The sequence below is a fragment of the Sinocyclocheilus rhinocerous genome, unplaced genomic scaffold (assembly GCF_001515625.1).
Source record: "Sinocyclocheilus rhinocerous isolate Xijiao unplaced genomic scaffold, SAMN03320098_v1.1 scaffold210, whole genome shotgun sequence".
Lineage (NCBI taxonomy): Eukaryota > Metazoa > Chordata > Actinopteri > Cypriniformes > Cyprinidae > Sinocyclocheilus > Sinocyclocheilus rhinocerous.
Window position 1 is genome coordinate 69,041 of NW_015654490.1, and position 15,910 is coordinate 84,950.

The 15,910-nt window shown below is 39.1% G+C and overlaps 1 protein-coding gene across 1 annotated transcript in view; it reads right to left on the minus strand.

Moving 5' to 3' along the window:
* Positions 1 to 15,910, minus strand: part of LOC107717037 (band 4.1-like protein 2) — a 109,260-nt gene that overhangs the window by 22,747 nt on the left and 70,603 nt on the right. Inside the window, exons 10-13 of the mRNA XM_016523681.1 lie at positions 14,351 to 14,503; positions 14,164 to 14,261; positions 7,402 to 7,574; positions 1,329 to 1,414 (exon numbers count right to left, since the gene is read on the minus strand). Of these exons, the coding sequence (XP_016379167.1) occupies positions 1,329 to 1,414; positions 7,402 to 7,574; positions 14,164 to 14,261; positions 14,351 to 14,503 (510 nt within the window). The remainder of the gene's footprint in view (positions 1 to 1,328; positions 1,415 to 7,401; positions 7,575 to 14,163; positions 14,262 to 14,350; positions 14,504 to 15,910) is intronic.

Sequence of the window (15,910 nt, forward strand, 5' to 3'; positions counted from 1 at the left end):
GCTTTCTCTTTCCGTTTGCTCCGTTTTTTAAACACCGAACTTCAAACTTATCTGTCACATTGTTCATTCTTGAAGTAAACTTATGTCCGTTTGTTGATTAAATAAACTGTTTTAGACCGCCGCTCGAGCTGAACGTGACGGTCTGGTGTGTGAGATATCTGTGAGTTCTCTTAGACACAGCGCTGTGCTTTTCCCTGGTGTGTGACTAACATATTTTGTTATTTAATTAAGTGTTATAAAACGGAAGCAAATAAAGTGTGAGAGTATATATACAATAACCATATGCAAGTAATTTCAATGCTATGGACTTTGTGTAGATATTTAAAGATGACCATCTTTAAGCATGAAATAGTAACACTTTAAAATAAGAGTCCATTTATAACATTAAGATTAATGAAAGCTGTTTAAGTATTGTTCCTCGTTAGAGTGCGTTAATTTCAACATTTACCATTACTAATACATTTTTAAATTTTAACGTTTCTTCTGTTAGCATTAGTTAATAAACTATAAGCTAACTAATGTTTAATATAAGCAATATTAATCATTTTAATAATTTACAAATTATGGTTCAGTATTGGGTTTTTTTAAATAGTAAAGCACTATTTTAGTTTTCATTCAGTATCCATTTTAAAAACTATCGGTTGATTAATCGTATCGGCCAGTGTGGTCCAACCTAGCCATCAGTATCGGTAAAATCCACTATCGGTCGACCTGGCAGAAGCTACACAGGTAAACCTCTGGTGGAGAGAAAGTGAACTCTGGTTCAGATCAAGTGTGAAAAGGCCCTGAGAGAAACACAGAGGCATCTGTCTGGATTCCAGTGTCCTAAACGAGAGTAACTCAATCAGGAGCTCTTCAGTGGGCTGGACCTACATCATATCTAACGAGCAGGCCGGTGACGAGCAGAGGGCTGGAATGTCAATCGCCACGGAAACAGCCAATAATGGGCTAGATCACGCTGTTATTGTCACAAAGCTGGCTTGTGTGCGTTTGAGGGCAGTTACACAGACAGGATGAGTTCTCAAAGCGCTAACATCCTCCATTGGCTTGCGTGTAGGGCGTCTGTGAAAGCCTCTCTTCATGTGAGAGCTGTAGGTTACGGCAGGGATGCCAGCGGCCCTTAAAAAAAAAAAAAAAATGGGGATAAGATGAAACACCAAAAGAAGTATTTTCATTAAACACCCTGAGAGAAACTCAATGTAGCAGTATGAGTGGGAAGGCATCTGTATGTTTAACGTCTGAGCAGGGGTAATAGCTAGTTATTGTTCCAGAGCACTTCCTATAGAGCTGAGGACTGTGATGAAGATGATGAAGAGGGTCTTTCTCACCTTAGAGTCAGAGTTGAGCTCCAGAGCCGGGCCGTTCTCTCCAGCGCCTGCAGCTTGACTGTAATCACTCACGTTCACCACAGGAGCTGCCGCCACACACACACACACACACACACACACACACACAGAGAGAGAAACATACCGTTAGTCAGTAGTCCATATATTCAAATCTTTAAACAGTGCTGTCTGACTGAAACCACTTAGCAAATCTGATGCTGCGTCTCAATGTGCCTACTTATACTACGCCCTTAAAGTATGTACTGTTTTGATGAAGAAAAAGTACACACTTTTGTGTGTGTAGTAGAAGAGTAGGCAAGCTTTGGGACATACTATCACGTCACACAACTGCGTCTTTAACGGATGCTCCGTCGCATAGATACACGCACCCTGTCACTGTAAACTGGCCTGTCAATCATCTTGTCACAGTTAACATCCTCCACATTGCATTTAATTTAACTTCCAACACTATTGGAGAGAAAAGAATTAGCTCGTTGATCTGCCAGTCGCGGGGCTTTCATGCCGAGAACTCTGCTCATATTTTATGCATAATGATGCATTTAAAAGTTAACGACCAAACGGATGTTTATAACAGTTTACATTGCTGTTGCAGTTGAAATATAACACAGATAACATTTAATAAATATATTTTTTTGCCAGGTTAAATGTTGAATATTAGTAACTCAAACCCCTTTTTCTAAGCCTCTCTACCTAACCGCCGGTCGCGCACATCCGCCATGTTTGTAGTTTTTAACGCATTTTATTCGTGTTTGTAGTTCTTTCTAGAATCCTTCACCAAAGCGCAATGGATTGTGGGCAATATTAGCCATCAGAGTGTGCACGGATCCACACTTCAAAACTTGACTTTTGGCATACTCTTTTCAACATACTATGCTTTGGGACACACTTATTCTAATCTCACATACTATTTAGGATGGATAGTATGAACATTGAGATGCAGGGTGAGACTTTTTTCCATTTAAACCTGGAAGTGAACAGTTGTGGGATTTTAAAATGAAGTTTTGCACTATTTACAGGTGACTAAACAAATTTAAGTAGATAAGACACTCAAATTCATGTTTATTTTTCAATTAACTTTTTCCCCTCAAACTGTTATGTTGGTCAGTTCTTTGATTTTCATTGACAAAGTTTGAATTCAATTAGAAAAGAACCTACAGTAGAAACATGCAGTGATCTCAAAAGCCACTGTATGACTATTTTTCATTAAATGTTGGGTTTTTAAAAAATCATTCATGTTTATTAATAATCAATTCATAAACACCTCAGCTGAAACAGAATGTCATACATTTTGCACTGAAAATAATTTTTAAATAATTCTAACTGACGCTCCCACGACTATCTCCTCTCTACTGCTCACACTTAAGCCCTATTCACACATGAACCGTTTCTCATGAGGACATATATGTAAAAATGGATATGAGACCCTGGAGCACAAAAGCAGTCTTAAGTCGCTGGGGTATATTTGTAGCAATAGCCAAAAAAACATTGTATGGGTCAAAATTATCGATTTTTCTTTTATGCCAAAAATGATTAGGATATTAAGTCTAATAGGATATTAAGATAAGATATTAAATCATGTTCCATGAAGATTTTTTGTAAATTTCCTACCGTAAATATATCAGAACTTAATTTTTGATTAGTAATATGCATTGCTAAGAACTTCATTTGAACAACTTTAAAGATGATTTTCTCAATATTTAGATTTTTTTGCTCCCTCAGATTCCAGATTTTCAAATAGTTGTATCTCAGCCAAATATTGTCCGATCCTAACAAACCATACATCAATGGAACGATTATTTATTTAGCTTTCAGATGATGCATAAATCTCAATTTCGAGAAATTGACCCTTATGACTGGTTTTGTGGTCCAGGGTCGCATATGGTTTATGTAAGCGTTCTTATGGGAGTGTGTTCTAGTTAGCCAGAGGAGCACTACAGTCCACACTTCTGAATATAGAGTACTAACACTCAAACATGCACTATAACCCGTGAGATTCACAGCAGCACCGCAACTCTCCATTAGGAACCTGTGAATAATGGATCAGATGGTACTGAGGAACGTGTGAGCGCTCTTTTCCCGCCTCCCGCTCGGCATGGCCTGGATTGATCTGTGTGAAAGTAGGCTAATGTAGCCTGCGCTGCTGGGACGTCCGTTTCATCAGGTCACTCTGTGACAGCTCTGAGACGCCGCAGAACTGGGCCACCCGCAGTTCCCCGCGCAGCCCTGCATGAACATTATCAAAACACCACGGCCGTGACTGGATTCCCAGCAGGAGGAAGAACGGGGTCATTTTAATGGAGAGGAGCTGGGAAAGCAGATTCTCAGAAGCTTTCATCAGCGTTGAATCGATGCAGAGCATGAGTTTACTTCCCTGCTCCCAGGGATGATGTATTTTGTGTTATGATGGATTATTGAGCGTCCGTCATGTGATGCTGATGTGTGCTCACAGTAGCAACAGATGCAGTACTGAGAGAAGCATAATTCAGCCTGAGAGCGCTAACACACTGCCCTCTACACGAGGTGAATGCTGACCACGTGCTAACCAGTACAAAATTAAAGGGCTAGACGCACCAATACAGAAAACACCTCCGACTCGGTTTGATTCTCCAGCATCACATCACACAAAAATAAACCATCCTGCTCACTGCTGGAAAGACTCAGGGCTGATAGTGACCAGAGCTGAAGCTATCTTTAGCCTCATCGCTCACAATGTTGACCAAACCACTTCTTACAGGAATGTTCTGAGTTCATAACTTTGAAGCGCCACAGCGTATGATCAGCAGAAAATAATTCACTCTTCCCCCAGTTTCAAAGGAACCATGAAATGGAGAACCAAAATGTTCTTGATGTTATCACACATAAGAGGTCACTCTACAGTAAAAAACATGCCGCAAGTCTCAAAACTCTGAACTAACTCCTTCAAATACTGCCTTTCTTAAACATCTGGATTTGAAATCAAGAGAATCGTGACGTCACAATTTCTTCTTGACACACCCCTTAATATGCGTCATCATCGTCTGTTCTGAGCAACTATATCTGTCCATCAATCACTAGATCATACTGCTGCTGGAGAACGATGCTGAGTAAGGCCGTCAAACTCAGACATTGTTCTGTCAGTGGAAAAAAGAAAACTCTGCATAGCCTTTCTAAAGATCCGAGCATTAGAAATGCATGGCTGAGGTTTATTTTTAATGACGTGCATGAGCGACTTAAAGATAACGTTTTCATTTGTTGTTCATATTTCACAATTAGTTTTGTGAATTATTCTAAACACGCGGGTGGTTTTTCACAATGTATTTATTGAAAGATACAGCAGTGCCAAACAGAGAAAATGCAGGTCAGCGCATTTATTTAGAATTTTACAGTGTGTTTGTAATAAACGTCAAACCAGCGTTTAATGTTATTAAAACACCAAGCACGAAAGCTGCAACCAAAACAAATGTTTAACCTTTGGCAAATGAATGAGAAACAATGTAATTTCTCAAACCTACTTAAGCTGCAGAATCTTTTGTGATAATAACGGTGCTTCAAAAACTATACACTGAAAATGAAGCAAGCAAAAGCAATTCCCACACTGAAAACAGACTGTTGCAATTCATTCTCTCTGGGACTCAAGCATATATGGCTCTATCACAGCGCTTGCCATCTCGAGTATCAAAACACACGACATGCTGTAAATGAGGGCGTGGCTACAGTGTGACAAAGTTAGCCAATCACAGCAATGTTTCTGCAAAAGGAAACGCCCCTTAAAATTGAGCTTTTTTTCCCCAGAGAGCAAAAATGAGGATGGAAAATTCTTTTTTTTGGTGGGAAAAATTCTGCAAACTAACCTTGATAAATGTAATATAAAAATCTGAAACTGCAAATTGCATTTGTTCAATATTTTTATGCAGTGTTTTGTTTGTGGAGTGTGCGCTCTGCTCTGACCCTGATCAGCAGCGTTTATCATGAACACATACAGCAGCCTGACGCTGATGCTTTCTGTGCTTCTTTCTGCTCTGCCTATAAAACCCTCATTTCCTCTGAGCTCATCTCTCCTGCTCGCTCCACAGACAGGAAACAGATGTCCCTCATTTCCTGTGTCTGTCCACGGCAGACAGCCGGCTACATCTATTCATGCACACGGACACAACAATACAGCACAAGATCACCCCTCAGCCGAAAACGTATCAGGACACGAGAACAGCAGCGACAGATAAACCTGGGTTCATTCATACAGAGAGAAAAAACATGACAAACGAGAGGTGAATAACCCGTTCACATGAGTAGTGCTGCTCCACTGGACTCATTTATCATGCTTCTGTATGGAGCAGACGCTTTCAGTTTAGAGTTCAAGCGTCCTTTGTCCAACTGAACTAAGCAGTTTTTATATCATTAAGAAAAGCAAAATGACGGTGGGGCCGGTGTTTAACCCTGAAACTGACCTCACAGAAACCTATCTGCATTTTTACATATGTATTATTTAGTGTTTATTAATCGGTCTTCTTCATGGCGACTGCTGCAGCCGATTTCAGGTTTACCATCCTAGTACGGACATTTGGACTTTTATAATGTAGGTTAAACTAGTACACACACACACACACACACACAGAGAGAGAGAGACCTCAGCTGAACGGCCTCATTCACCGCTGGGAAATTTCCTGCAGATAAAGAGTTCATAACCTGGAAGCGGGAAGAGTTCAATGACAAACACGCTGCGGCAACATCAGCCGTCACGCTTGTTTTCTGCTCCTTTGAGGGTACAGATGAGATTTGGGCATGTTGTATTGGAGAAAAAAAAAAAACAGGCGCTGCGCCTCAGTGCCTTACTAAGTGCCGAGGCTGACTGGAGACCAGAGTTTGTGGGAGCAGATAAAGACTTCCTGTCACACACACACACACACACACACACAGCTGTACCATGGCCTGAACACACAACATCACAGGTCATCCTATGCAACATTTAATAGTTATGAAAATATTGTGCTATTGTGCTACAAATTAGCGAATATTAAACGTTTAGCTTACATTTAAGAAAGTCAAACTAATACCACTTCTTCATTTCACAACTATGACCACTGCTTTCAAACTCTTGTATACGTGTTTCTATTTACAACTTTTTACAACTACATTGACCATTGTAGCCAATTACAGACATTTCTGTTGAGCACCAATCAGATGGTTTAGTCCAGGGGTGTCCAAACTCGGTCCTGGAGGGCCGGTGTCCTGCAGAGTTTAGCTCCAACTTGCCTCAACACACCTGCTGGAGGCTTTCATTAAGCATGTCTCAACTAACAACATAAACATGAAGTAAAAAAGATATTCATTGATTATAATGAAGTGATTTAAAAAGGGAACGCTCCTTTCTCGCTTTGCCTTATTTTTCATGCCACTAGCTACTCACTGCAAAGGACTGACAACTGGATTTAAATGTGATTGAATCCAAAAATGTGAAGAGTGAATCATGTCTGACAGTGAAAACCACGCTTCGTTCTTCTTTAAAGAACTTGCTTTGTTGTCGCAACAACCACAACTTTTGGTAAGGAAGATTGCTCTGTATTATTTTCATATTTTTATATTTCATTGTTACATTGGTACAGTGATACCTTTAGTTCAATATGCTTTTAAATGTTCCTTTTTAGTTTGGTTAGTCAGTAAATATTTGATTACTACAGTATGTCTAGATTTTTTTTTAAACAACTAGCCCTGATTTTGCAATATCAATGTGCATGTACTTTGTAACAATAACTACTGTCTCTAGATGGGGGGACAAAAAAAAAAATCACCTTTTTAAATTTTAAAAGTATTATATATCATCAAGATTTGGGAAAAATAGAGAGATCAATTTTTAGCTGTATTGCCCAGCCCATATTTCCAATTAAATGGCACGTGTCAAGAAAAAGTGGATTTCACATGAACGTTGTTCTGATCAGCCTGACACAACCACACAGACTCAACCGATGAACGGGGATTTCATATAGAGACGTTTCATTTAGTAATGCAGAACTCATACTTCCGTTAGAAACGAGACCTAGTGTTCCTGTGACACACAGACAGAGCAAATGAGGTGCGATACCTCCATCAAGACTGCGAGAGATGCGTTTGCTGGAGGTGCGCTGGAAGTAGGGCGTGGGCCGGTCGATGAGGGAGCTGGCCTGTCGCGTCTGCGCCTGCGTTCTGCCGCTGTAGCGGAACTTAGAGCCCAGAGTCATGAACTTGGTCTTGGTGGGCTGTTCAGTAGAAACCAACCTGTGAACAGAGATACAGACAGCAGCGCTCAGAGGACACACACTACACACACAGACGGTATCTACATGTGCTCACATGTCCATTATGTTTTTCTCATGACGTGATCTATTACTGACAACAAACTGCAACGTGACAGAAAAGACAACCGACAGCTGGTGAAAGGGATTTTATTGCAAAAAATAAAAAATAAATAAAATTTGCTTATGCAGGTTTAGTATTACTTTTCTTTCATTGTGTTGGCCTTGTAATGTGGGGCTGATAGATTCAGTGGATAATGTCATTTTACAATACATGTACAGTAATAAGAAATGTACTGCATAATGTAAGGTAACTACATGTTTAAGGGTAGGTTCAGAGTTAGTGCCTAGTTAATACCCAGTTTTTTGTAAACACTATAATAAGTGCTGTACATACCCTAAAATTAAGAGCTATTGATAATGTTGATCGAGATCACGGAATCATTACGTCAATAAATTGCATTCAGTTACAAGCAAAACAATCCGTGACAAATGTTTACATTGGCAAAAGTGACAAAGTGCAGGAATCTGTAATGACCGACAATACTGTTCGTTAAAACTGAATTGGAATGAGCGTGAAACATTTCCCGTCTTTTGCACACAGTGAGGGACGGGTCCAAATTAAGGACAGCATGTCACAGAGGATCAGCATCTCCAGTTCAGTTGACAATGGCCCAGAACATTCCTTCAAGCCTGTCCTGTTCTCCTCCTCAGGTGTGTTGGTGGGAGTTTAAGGACAGAACAGATGCAAAACGTGTCAGAAAGAAGAAAAGCACTCTGAGAGCACTAAGTGTTAAAAACTGAGGAAAAGGAGGAAGGTTGAACTCATATAAAGTGCATCAGCATGTGTTTGAGAGTGTGATGTGCTGGTGTGTGTGAATTATCCGTGCCAAAATCACAGCAGCTCCAGACTGCAGTCAGTGTGTTTGAGTTACAGACCAGCGTACAAATCATGCCATCAAGTCTTGAACAGTATCTCCTCTGAGTCTGGCCCACAGAAATGAAGACAGATGTAAATGGGCAGGTAAATGCTCGGGCTCTCTGATTCCCATGTTCTGTAAAATATCACACTGCTTCTCACAGCGCAGAGCTCAGTGATGTTATCAACTGTGTTTGGCAGCAGCGTCTCTACTAATAGTGAAACCGTTAGTTTATCTGCTTCAAGAATAGTGCCATTGTTACCTCGCTAGTGAGAAATGACATGTACATGTAGTAACTATTTAACAGATAAAATCATCAGAGTAGCACTGACAACACGCGTGTGTGTGAGAGTGTCTGTACTGTATGTGCGTGCGTTTGAGTGGGAGAGAGAGCGAGAGAATGAGTATGTGTTTTCTGTGCATAATAAAACCTAATTTTGTGGCAAAAACATGGAAATAATTTGTTTTTATCCTATTGTTTACTATATTTATTTTCTTGGTCAGTGTCATTGTGGAATTTTGGTTCTTTTGCTGTTTTAGGCTGTAAGGACCTTTGAAATGACAAATCATTTGGCGAAGTGATATGGATTATGTAATGCAGTCAAGAGCTGCATGGAACTACTTTAGTCGTTAGGTGTTTAGTCTGAAAATAATTGCACACCTTGGAACATTCGTCAACCAATGAGATTCAAGCATTCAACGGCCCCGTAGTATTAACTGCACCAAAAATATTCGGGTAAAACAGGAGGAAAAAAAAAAAAACTTTAGAAAGGGATGAAATTATTGACCGAAGCGGTGACGTTTAATTAGTGTTTCTTTGCTTTCGCGTTTTTGACAGTGTCAGTGTCATGCACACTGTGGATAAACTACAACAGGGGAACACAGCTGTGTGATGCTTTTGCTGGTTGACAATATCAGTTTCTCAATTTTAATTGATTTTCACTTCGATGAACAACGATCTTTCAGTCGATGCTGTTTTCTGCTGATGCGTGAACAAAACTTCACTAAACATTGTGTAGCGCATCTGCCAGCCAATAATCACAATAAGCTTTGTGCTCTGATATAAATTCAGATTCAATATAGATTCAAATTCTGTCAATTTTATAACTAAATTCACTAAATTTTGATGCACTTTGATGTGTCATGACAGATCACTGTATCTGCATCAGTTCAAGCTGCACGTGAATCGATCATCTCTTCTTCTTTACTACTAGTTACAGCAGCAAATAAACATGAACGAACATCAGAAACAGAACAACTTACTGAAATCAATCATGTCTTGTGTAATCAGTGTTTCAACCATGCCAAAAAGATGGCAATAAAACCGCTTGAGAGCAATAATGTCACATTTGCCTCAGAAAAGACATTCAATGACCATAATCTCGAAAATCGGCTAGAAAAAAATTATGTATTTAATGTGTTTGAATAAATCTGTCATGAAAACAAGTTATTATAAGTTACAACCAGTGTTTAAATGTTTTATTTCAAAAGGAAATTGGAGAAGAAGCATAATTATATCATTAAAAAGTCAATATAAAAACTGCCTAATGTTTAATTTAAATGTTTGGTTTTTGGCTAAATGAAAACTTTAACTGGATTCAGTTTAAAAATCACTAAACAGAGCAGAATAGAATATAAAATATGACAGGACACAAAAGAGAGCAGCTTATTGTGAGCAGCAGTGCATCTGAAGTCACGTGAGGTTAAGTGTGTCACGCAGCTCTCTAGAGAGACACACACACCCCTCACTGTGTGTGCGCTTCAAATACGCTACACTGACCGCACACATGACATAAGAGAAGACGACAACCTGTTCATGTCCAGCCACCTTCACGCTCCCTCACGCACACACACACATTTATGTGATAATATGAATGACTGTGAGACAGAAATAATACTGTGTGGTTGAAAAGACTGTTTGTGAAGCGGTTTCTTACCGAAACATGGTAACTGTCTGCTCTCTGTGTCAGCGGCAGCGCGATTTGAATGTTCCTGGATGATTTTTCAGAGGTTTAATACACAGGCGAATCGTTGTCATTTAAAAATGGGATCGCATGGGTGTTTGAATCGAGATCGCGATCTTTTAAGGATTAACCGCGCAGCTCTACCACAGACACACACACACACACACGTTTGTGTTTGTGAATTGTGGGGACATTTGACAATGTGCTATTGCCCTACACCTAAACCTACCCCTTACAGGAAACTTTCTGCATTTTTACTTTCTCACTCTGTATGATTTATAAGCGTTTTGAACAATGGGGACATGGGCTAATGTCCTCACAAGTTGTAATCCTTGTAATACCTATGTCATACCCATGTCATTATACAAATTTGTGTCCTCATATGTCACAAAAACGACAACCGACAGCTGGTGAAAGGGATTTTATTGCAAAAAATAAAAAATAAATAAAATTTGCTTATGCAGGTTTAGTATTACTTTTCTTTCATTGTGTTGGCCTTGTAATGTGGGGCTGATAGATTCAGTGGATAATGTCATTTTACAATACATGTACAGTAATAAGAAATGTACTGCATAATGTAAGGTAACTACATGTTTAAGGGTAGGTTCAGAGTTAGTGCCTAGTTAATACCCAGTTTTTTGTAAACACTATAATAAGTGCTGTACATACCCTAAAATTAAGAGCTATTGATAATGTTGATCGAGATCACGGAATCATTACGTCAATAAATTGCATTCAGTTACAAGCAAAACAATCCGTGACAAATGTTTACATTGGCAAAAGTGACAAAGTGCAGGAATCTGTAATGACCGACAATACTGTTCGTTAAAACTGAATTGGAATGAGCGTGAAACATTTCCCGTCTTTTGCACACAGTGAGGGACGGGTCCAAATTAAGGACAGCATGTCACAGAGGATCAGCATCTCCAGTTCAGTTGACAATGGCCCAGAACATTCCTTCAAGCCTGTCCTGTTCTCCTCCTCAGGTGTGTTGGTGGGAGTTTAAGGACAGAACAGATGCAAAACGTGTCAGAAAGAAGAAAAGCACTCTGAGAGCACTAAGTGTTAAAAACTGAGGAAAAGGAGGAAGGTTGAACTCATATAAAGTGCATCAGCATGTGTTTGAGAGTGTGATGTGCTGGTGTGTGTGAATTATCCGTGCCAAAATCACAGCAGCTCCAGACTGCAGTCAGTGTGTTTGAGTTACAGACCAGCGTACAAATCATGCCATCAAGTCTTGAACAGTATCTCCTCTGAGTCTGGCCCACAGAAATGAAGACAGATGTAAATGGGCAGGTAAATGCTCGGGCTCTCTGATTCCCATGTTCTGTAAAATATCACACTGCTCCTCACAGCGCAGAGCTCAGTGATGTGCTCAACTGTGTTTGGCAGCAGCGTCTCTACTAATAGTGAAACCGTTAGTTTATCTGCTTCAAGAACAGTGCCATTGTTACCTCGCTAGTGAGAAATGACATGTACATGTAGTAACTATTTAACAGATAAAATCATCAGAGTAGCACTGACAACACGCGTGTGTGTGAGAGTGTCTGTACTGTATGTGCGTGCGTTTGAGTGGGAGAGAGAGCGAGAGAATGAGTATGTGTTTTCTGTGCATAATAAAACCTAATTTTGTGGCAAAAACATGGAAATAATTTGTTTTTATCCTATTGTTTACTATATTTATTTTCTTGGTCAGTGTCATTGTGGAATTTTGGTTCTTTTGCTGTTTTAGGCTGTAAGGACCTTTGAAATGACAAATCATTTGGCGAAGTGATATGGATTATGTAATGCAGTCAAGAGCTGCATGGAACTACTTTAGTCGTTAGGTGTTTAGTCTGAAAATAATTGCACACCTTGGAACATTCGTCAACCAATGAGATTCAAGCATTCAACGGCCCCGTAGTATTAACTGCACCAAAAATATTCGGGTAAAACAGGAGGAAAAAAAAAAAAACTTTAGAAAGGGATGAAATTATTGACCGAAGCGGTGACGTTTAATTAGTGTTTCTTTGCTTTCGCGTTTTTGACAGTGTCAGTGTCATGCACACTGTGGATAAACTACAACAGGGGAACACAGCTGTGTGATGCTTTTGCTGGTTGACAATATCAGTTTCTCAATTTTAATTGATTTTCACTTCGATGAACAACGATCTTTCAGTCGATGCTGTTTTCTGCTGATGCGTGAACAAAACTTCACTAAACATTGTGTAGCGCATCTGCCAGCCAATAATCACAATAAGCTTTGTGCTCTGATATAAATTCAGATTCAATATAGATTCAAATTCTGTCAATTTTATAACTAAATTCACTAAATTTTGATGCACTTTGATGTGTCATGACAGATCACTGTATCTGCATCAGTTCAAGCTGCACGTGAATCGATCATCTCTTCTTCTTTACTACTAGTTACAGCAGCAAATAAACATGAACGAACATCAGAAACAGAACAACTTACTGAAATCAATCATGTCTTGTGTAATCAGTGTTTCAACCATGCCAAAAAGATGGCAATAAAACCGCTTGAGAGCAATAATGTCACATTTGCCTCAGAAAAGACATTCAATGACCATAATCTCGAAAATCGGCTAGAAAAAAATTATGTATTTAATGTGTTTGAATAAATCTGTCATGAAAACAAGTTATTATAAGTTACAACCAGTGTTTAAATGTTTTATTTCAAAAGGAAATTGGAGAAGAAGCATAATTATATCATTAAAAAGTCAATATAAAAACTGCCTAATGTTTAATTTAAATGTTTGGTTTTTGGCTAAATGAAAACTTTAACTGGATTCAGTTTAAAAATCACTAAACAGAGCAGAATAGAATATAAAATATGACAGGACACAAAAGAGAGCAGCTTATTGTGAGCAGCAGTGCATCTGAAGTCACGTGAGGTTAAGTGTGTCACGCAGCTCTCTAGAGAGACACACACACCCCTCACTGTGTGTGCGCTTCAAATACGCTACACTGACCGCACACATGACATAAGAGAAGACGACAACCTGTTCATGTCCAGCCACCTTCACGCTCCCTCACGCACACACACACATTTATGTGATAATATGAATGACTGTGAGACAGAAATAATACTGTGTGGTTGAAAAGACTGTTTGTGAAGCGGTTTCTTACCGAAACATGGTAACTGTCTGCTCTCTGTGTCAGCGGCAGCGCGATTTGAATGTTCCTGGATGATTTTTCAGAGGTTTAATACACAGGCGAATCGTTGTCATTTAAAAATGGGATCGCATGGGTGTTTGAATCGAGATCGCGATCTTTTAAGGATTAACCGCGCAGCTCTACCACAGACACACACACACACACACGTTTGTTTTTGTGAATTGTGGGGACATTTGACAATGTGCTATTGCCCTACACCTAAACATACCCCTTACAGGAAACTTTCTGCATTTTTACTTTCTCACTCTGTATGATTTATAAGCGTTTTGAACAATGGGGACATGGGCTAATGTCCTCACAAGTTGTAATCCTTGTAATACCTATGTCATACCCATGTCATTATACAAATTTGTGTCCTCATATGTCACAAAAACGCGCGCACGCACACGCACACACACACACACACAGAGAGAGCTCATCCTCCAGGATGGATTCAGGTCTTGTGAGGCTCTGCAGCCACCTAAAGCCTCTCAACTCACCAAAAACTCTGTTGTATTGCTGATATGTTTACCTGAAGAAGGTGTGGTGCTCAACGCAGACTTTCCAAACTCTTTTGGCGGCCCGGTGGTTGGGCAGCTTGAAGCCGACGGTGCTCTCGAACTGCTCGGCCTGACACACACACATATAAATCAAGTTATCAGTATTACTGACACAGTGATTGCCATCAGCCTCAGACTCAGTTTTCTGCTCAGTCGTACCTCTCCTGGCCTGATCTTGATGTAGAAGTTACTGCGTTTGTAGGAGATCTTGAGGATTTTGGGCCAAGCAAAGCGGTTTATCCGCAGACGATCCTTATAGATTAGCAAACCGTTTGCACACACTCCCAGCATGATATCCACTCCCTCAGAGTCCTGGGAAAAGAGGACACGCAGTCTTTAACTGAAAGACATTCGCATCCACTTTCAGCACAAGATCTGCTCACACTCAGACACGTCTGTGCTTTATGTCAGGAGTAGATCAGTGAAAACTGAATGAATCTGAATAACTATTAGAAAAATAAAGGCAGCCACTCGCAGATCTCTGAGACGCCTGCATTAACACACACACACACACACACACACACACAGTAGACACCTATTGATTTTATTAGGGTTGCTCAATATATCACCCCAAGTTTGGTTATTAGCCAGTATGCTGTTTTATGTTGTTTTTCACCGTCATTTTTGGCCAACATTTAATTTTTCTGCCTTTTCAATACAGTAATACAGGTTACACTTTATGTTAAGGTGACATTTTTACAGTATAATTAGACAAAGTAGTACTGAGTAATACTAATTAATAAATGTACTTATTATGGGGTTAAGACTGGGGTTAGGGTTTGGTATAATGTTAGTTGCTTGTGATGATGATGCATCATTTATCGTTAAGACTATAGTTAAGTACATGTAGCATGCAACTAATTCATGTTAAAATAAAGTGTATCCCAATATTGCTAACTATAAGGAATAGCACATTTCTTTTATAATTTTCTTTATTATTTATATTACAACTTTTTGTGTATTTATGAAATTATATATATATATAACCATTTATTTTATAATACTTCTATTGTTTATGAGAAATATATAAATAAATATTATACAATTTATCTAAGATTTAAGACACCTGAAAATAACTTTTTGCAATTTTGGAATGATTTACTTCATTTGTATTTGTTTGTACCTTATAAGGACATTCCAAAATAGAGGTTATGTCAGATGCAGCCTATAGGTTTTCTGCTATTTTTTCCCCTCAAATTTGTATAGTATTCATAATATAAATATTATTTTTTATAATACTTTTATCATTAAATCATAACAAATATATGTGTACTGCGTTAGACAAAATGAAACTCCCACAACACTTACATATTGTTGCTCCTTTTTTTTTTTTTGGATTGCTTCTATTTCCCTCATTTGTAAGCCGCTTTGGATAAATGCATCTGATAAATGATTAAATGTAAATTAACACGCGTTTCAGATGTGGTCGGGATATTTTAAGCCATAAACCATGTCATTCAGAATGCTTTCGGTCACATGCAAATAAAATAAAAACCTGATTGTGTGTGAATGATTAGATTGGACTATGTTGTGTTTTGCTCTGAGAGCTTCAGGAAACACTGCTTTAGTCTGTTTTACAGGATTGCTCCGGTTTATTACTGACATTTCTGCAATAATTTGGACTCGTTGCTCAGTTCTACAGTAACACTGGAAGTAAAGAGAGTTTCAGAGAAGAAACTGACACCCGCCGTTACACACAATAACTATAAATCACTCCAA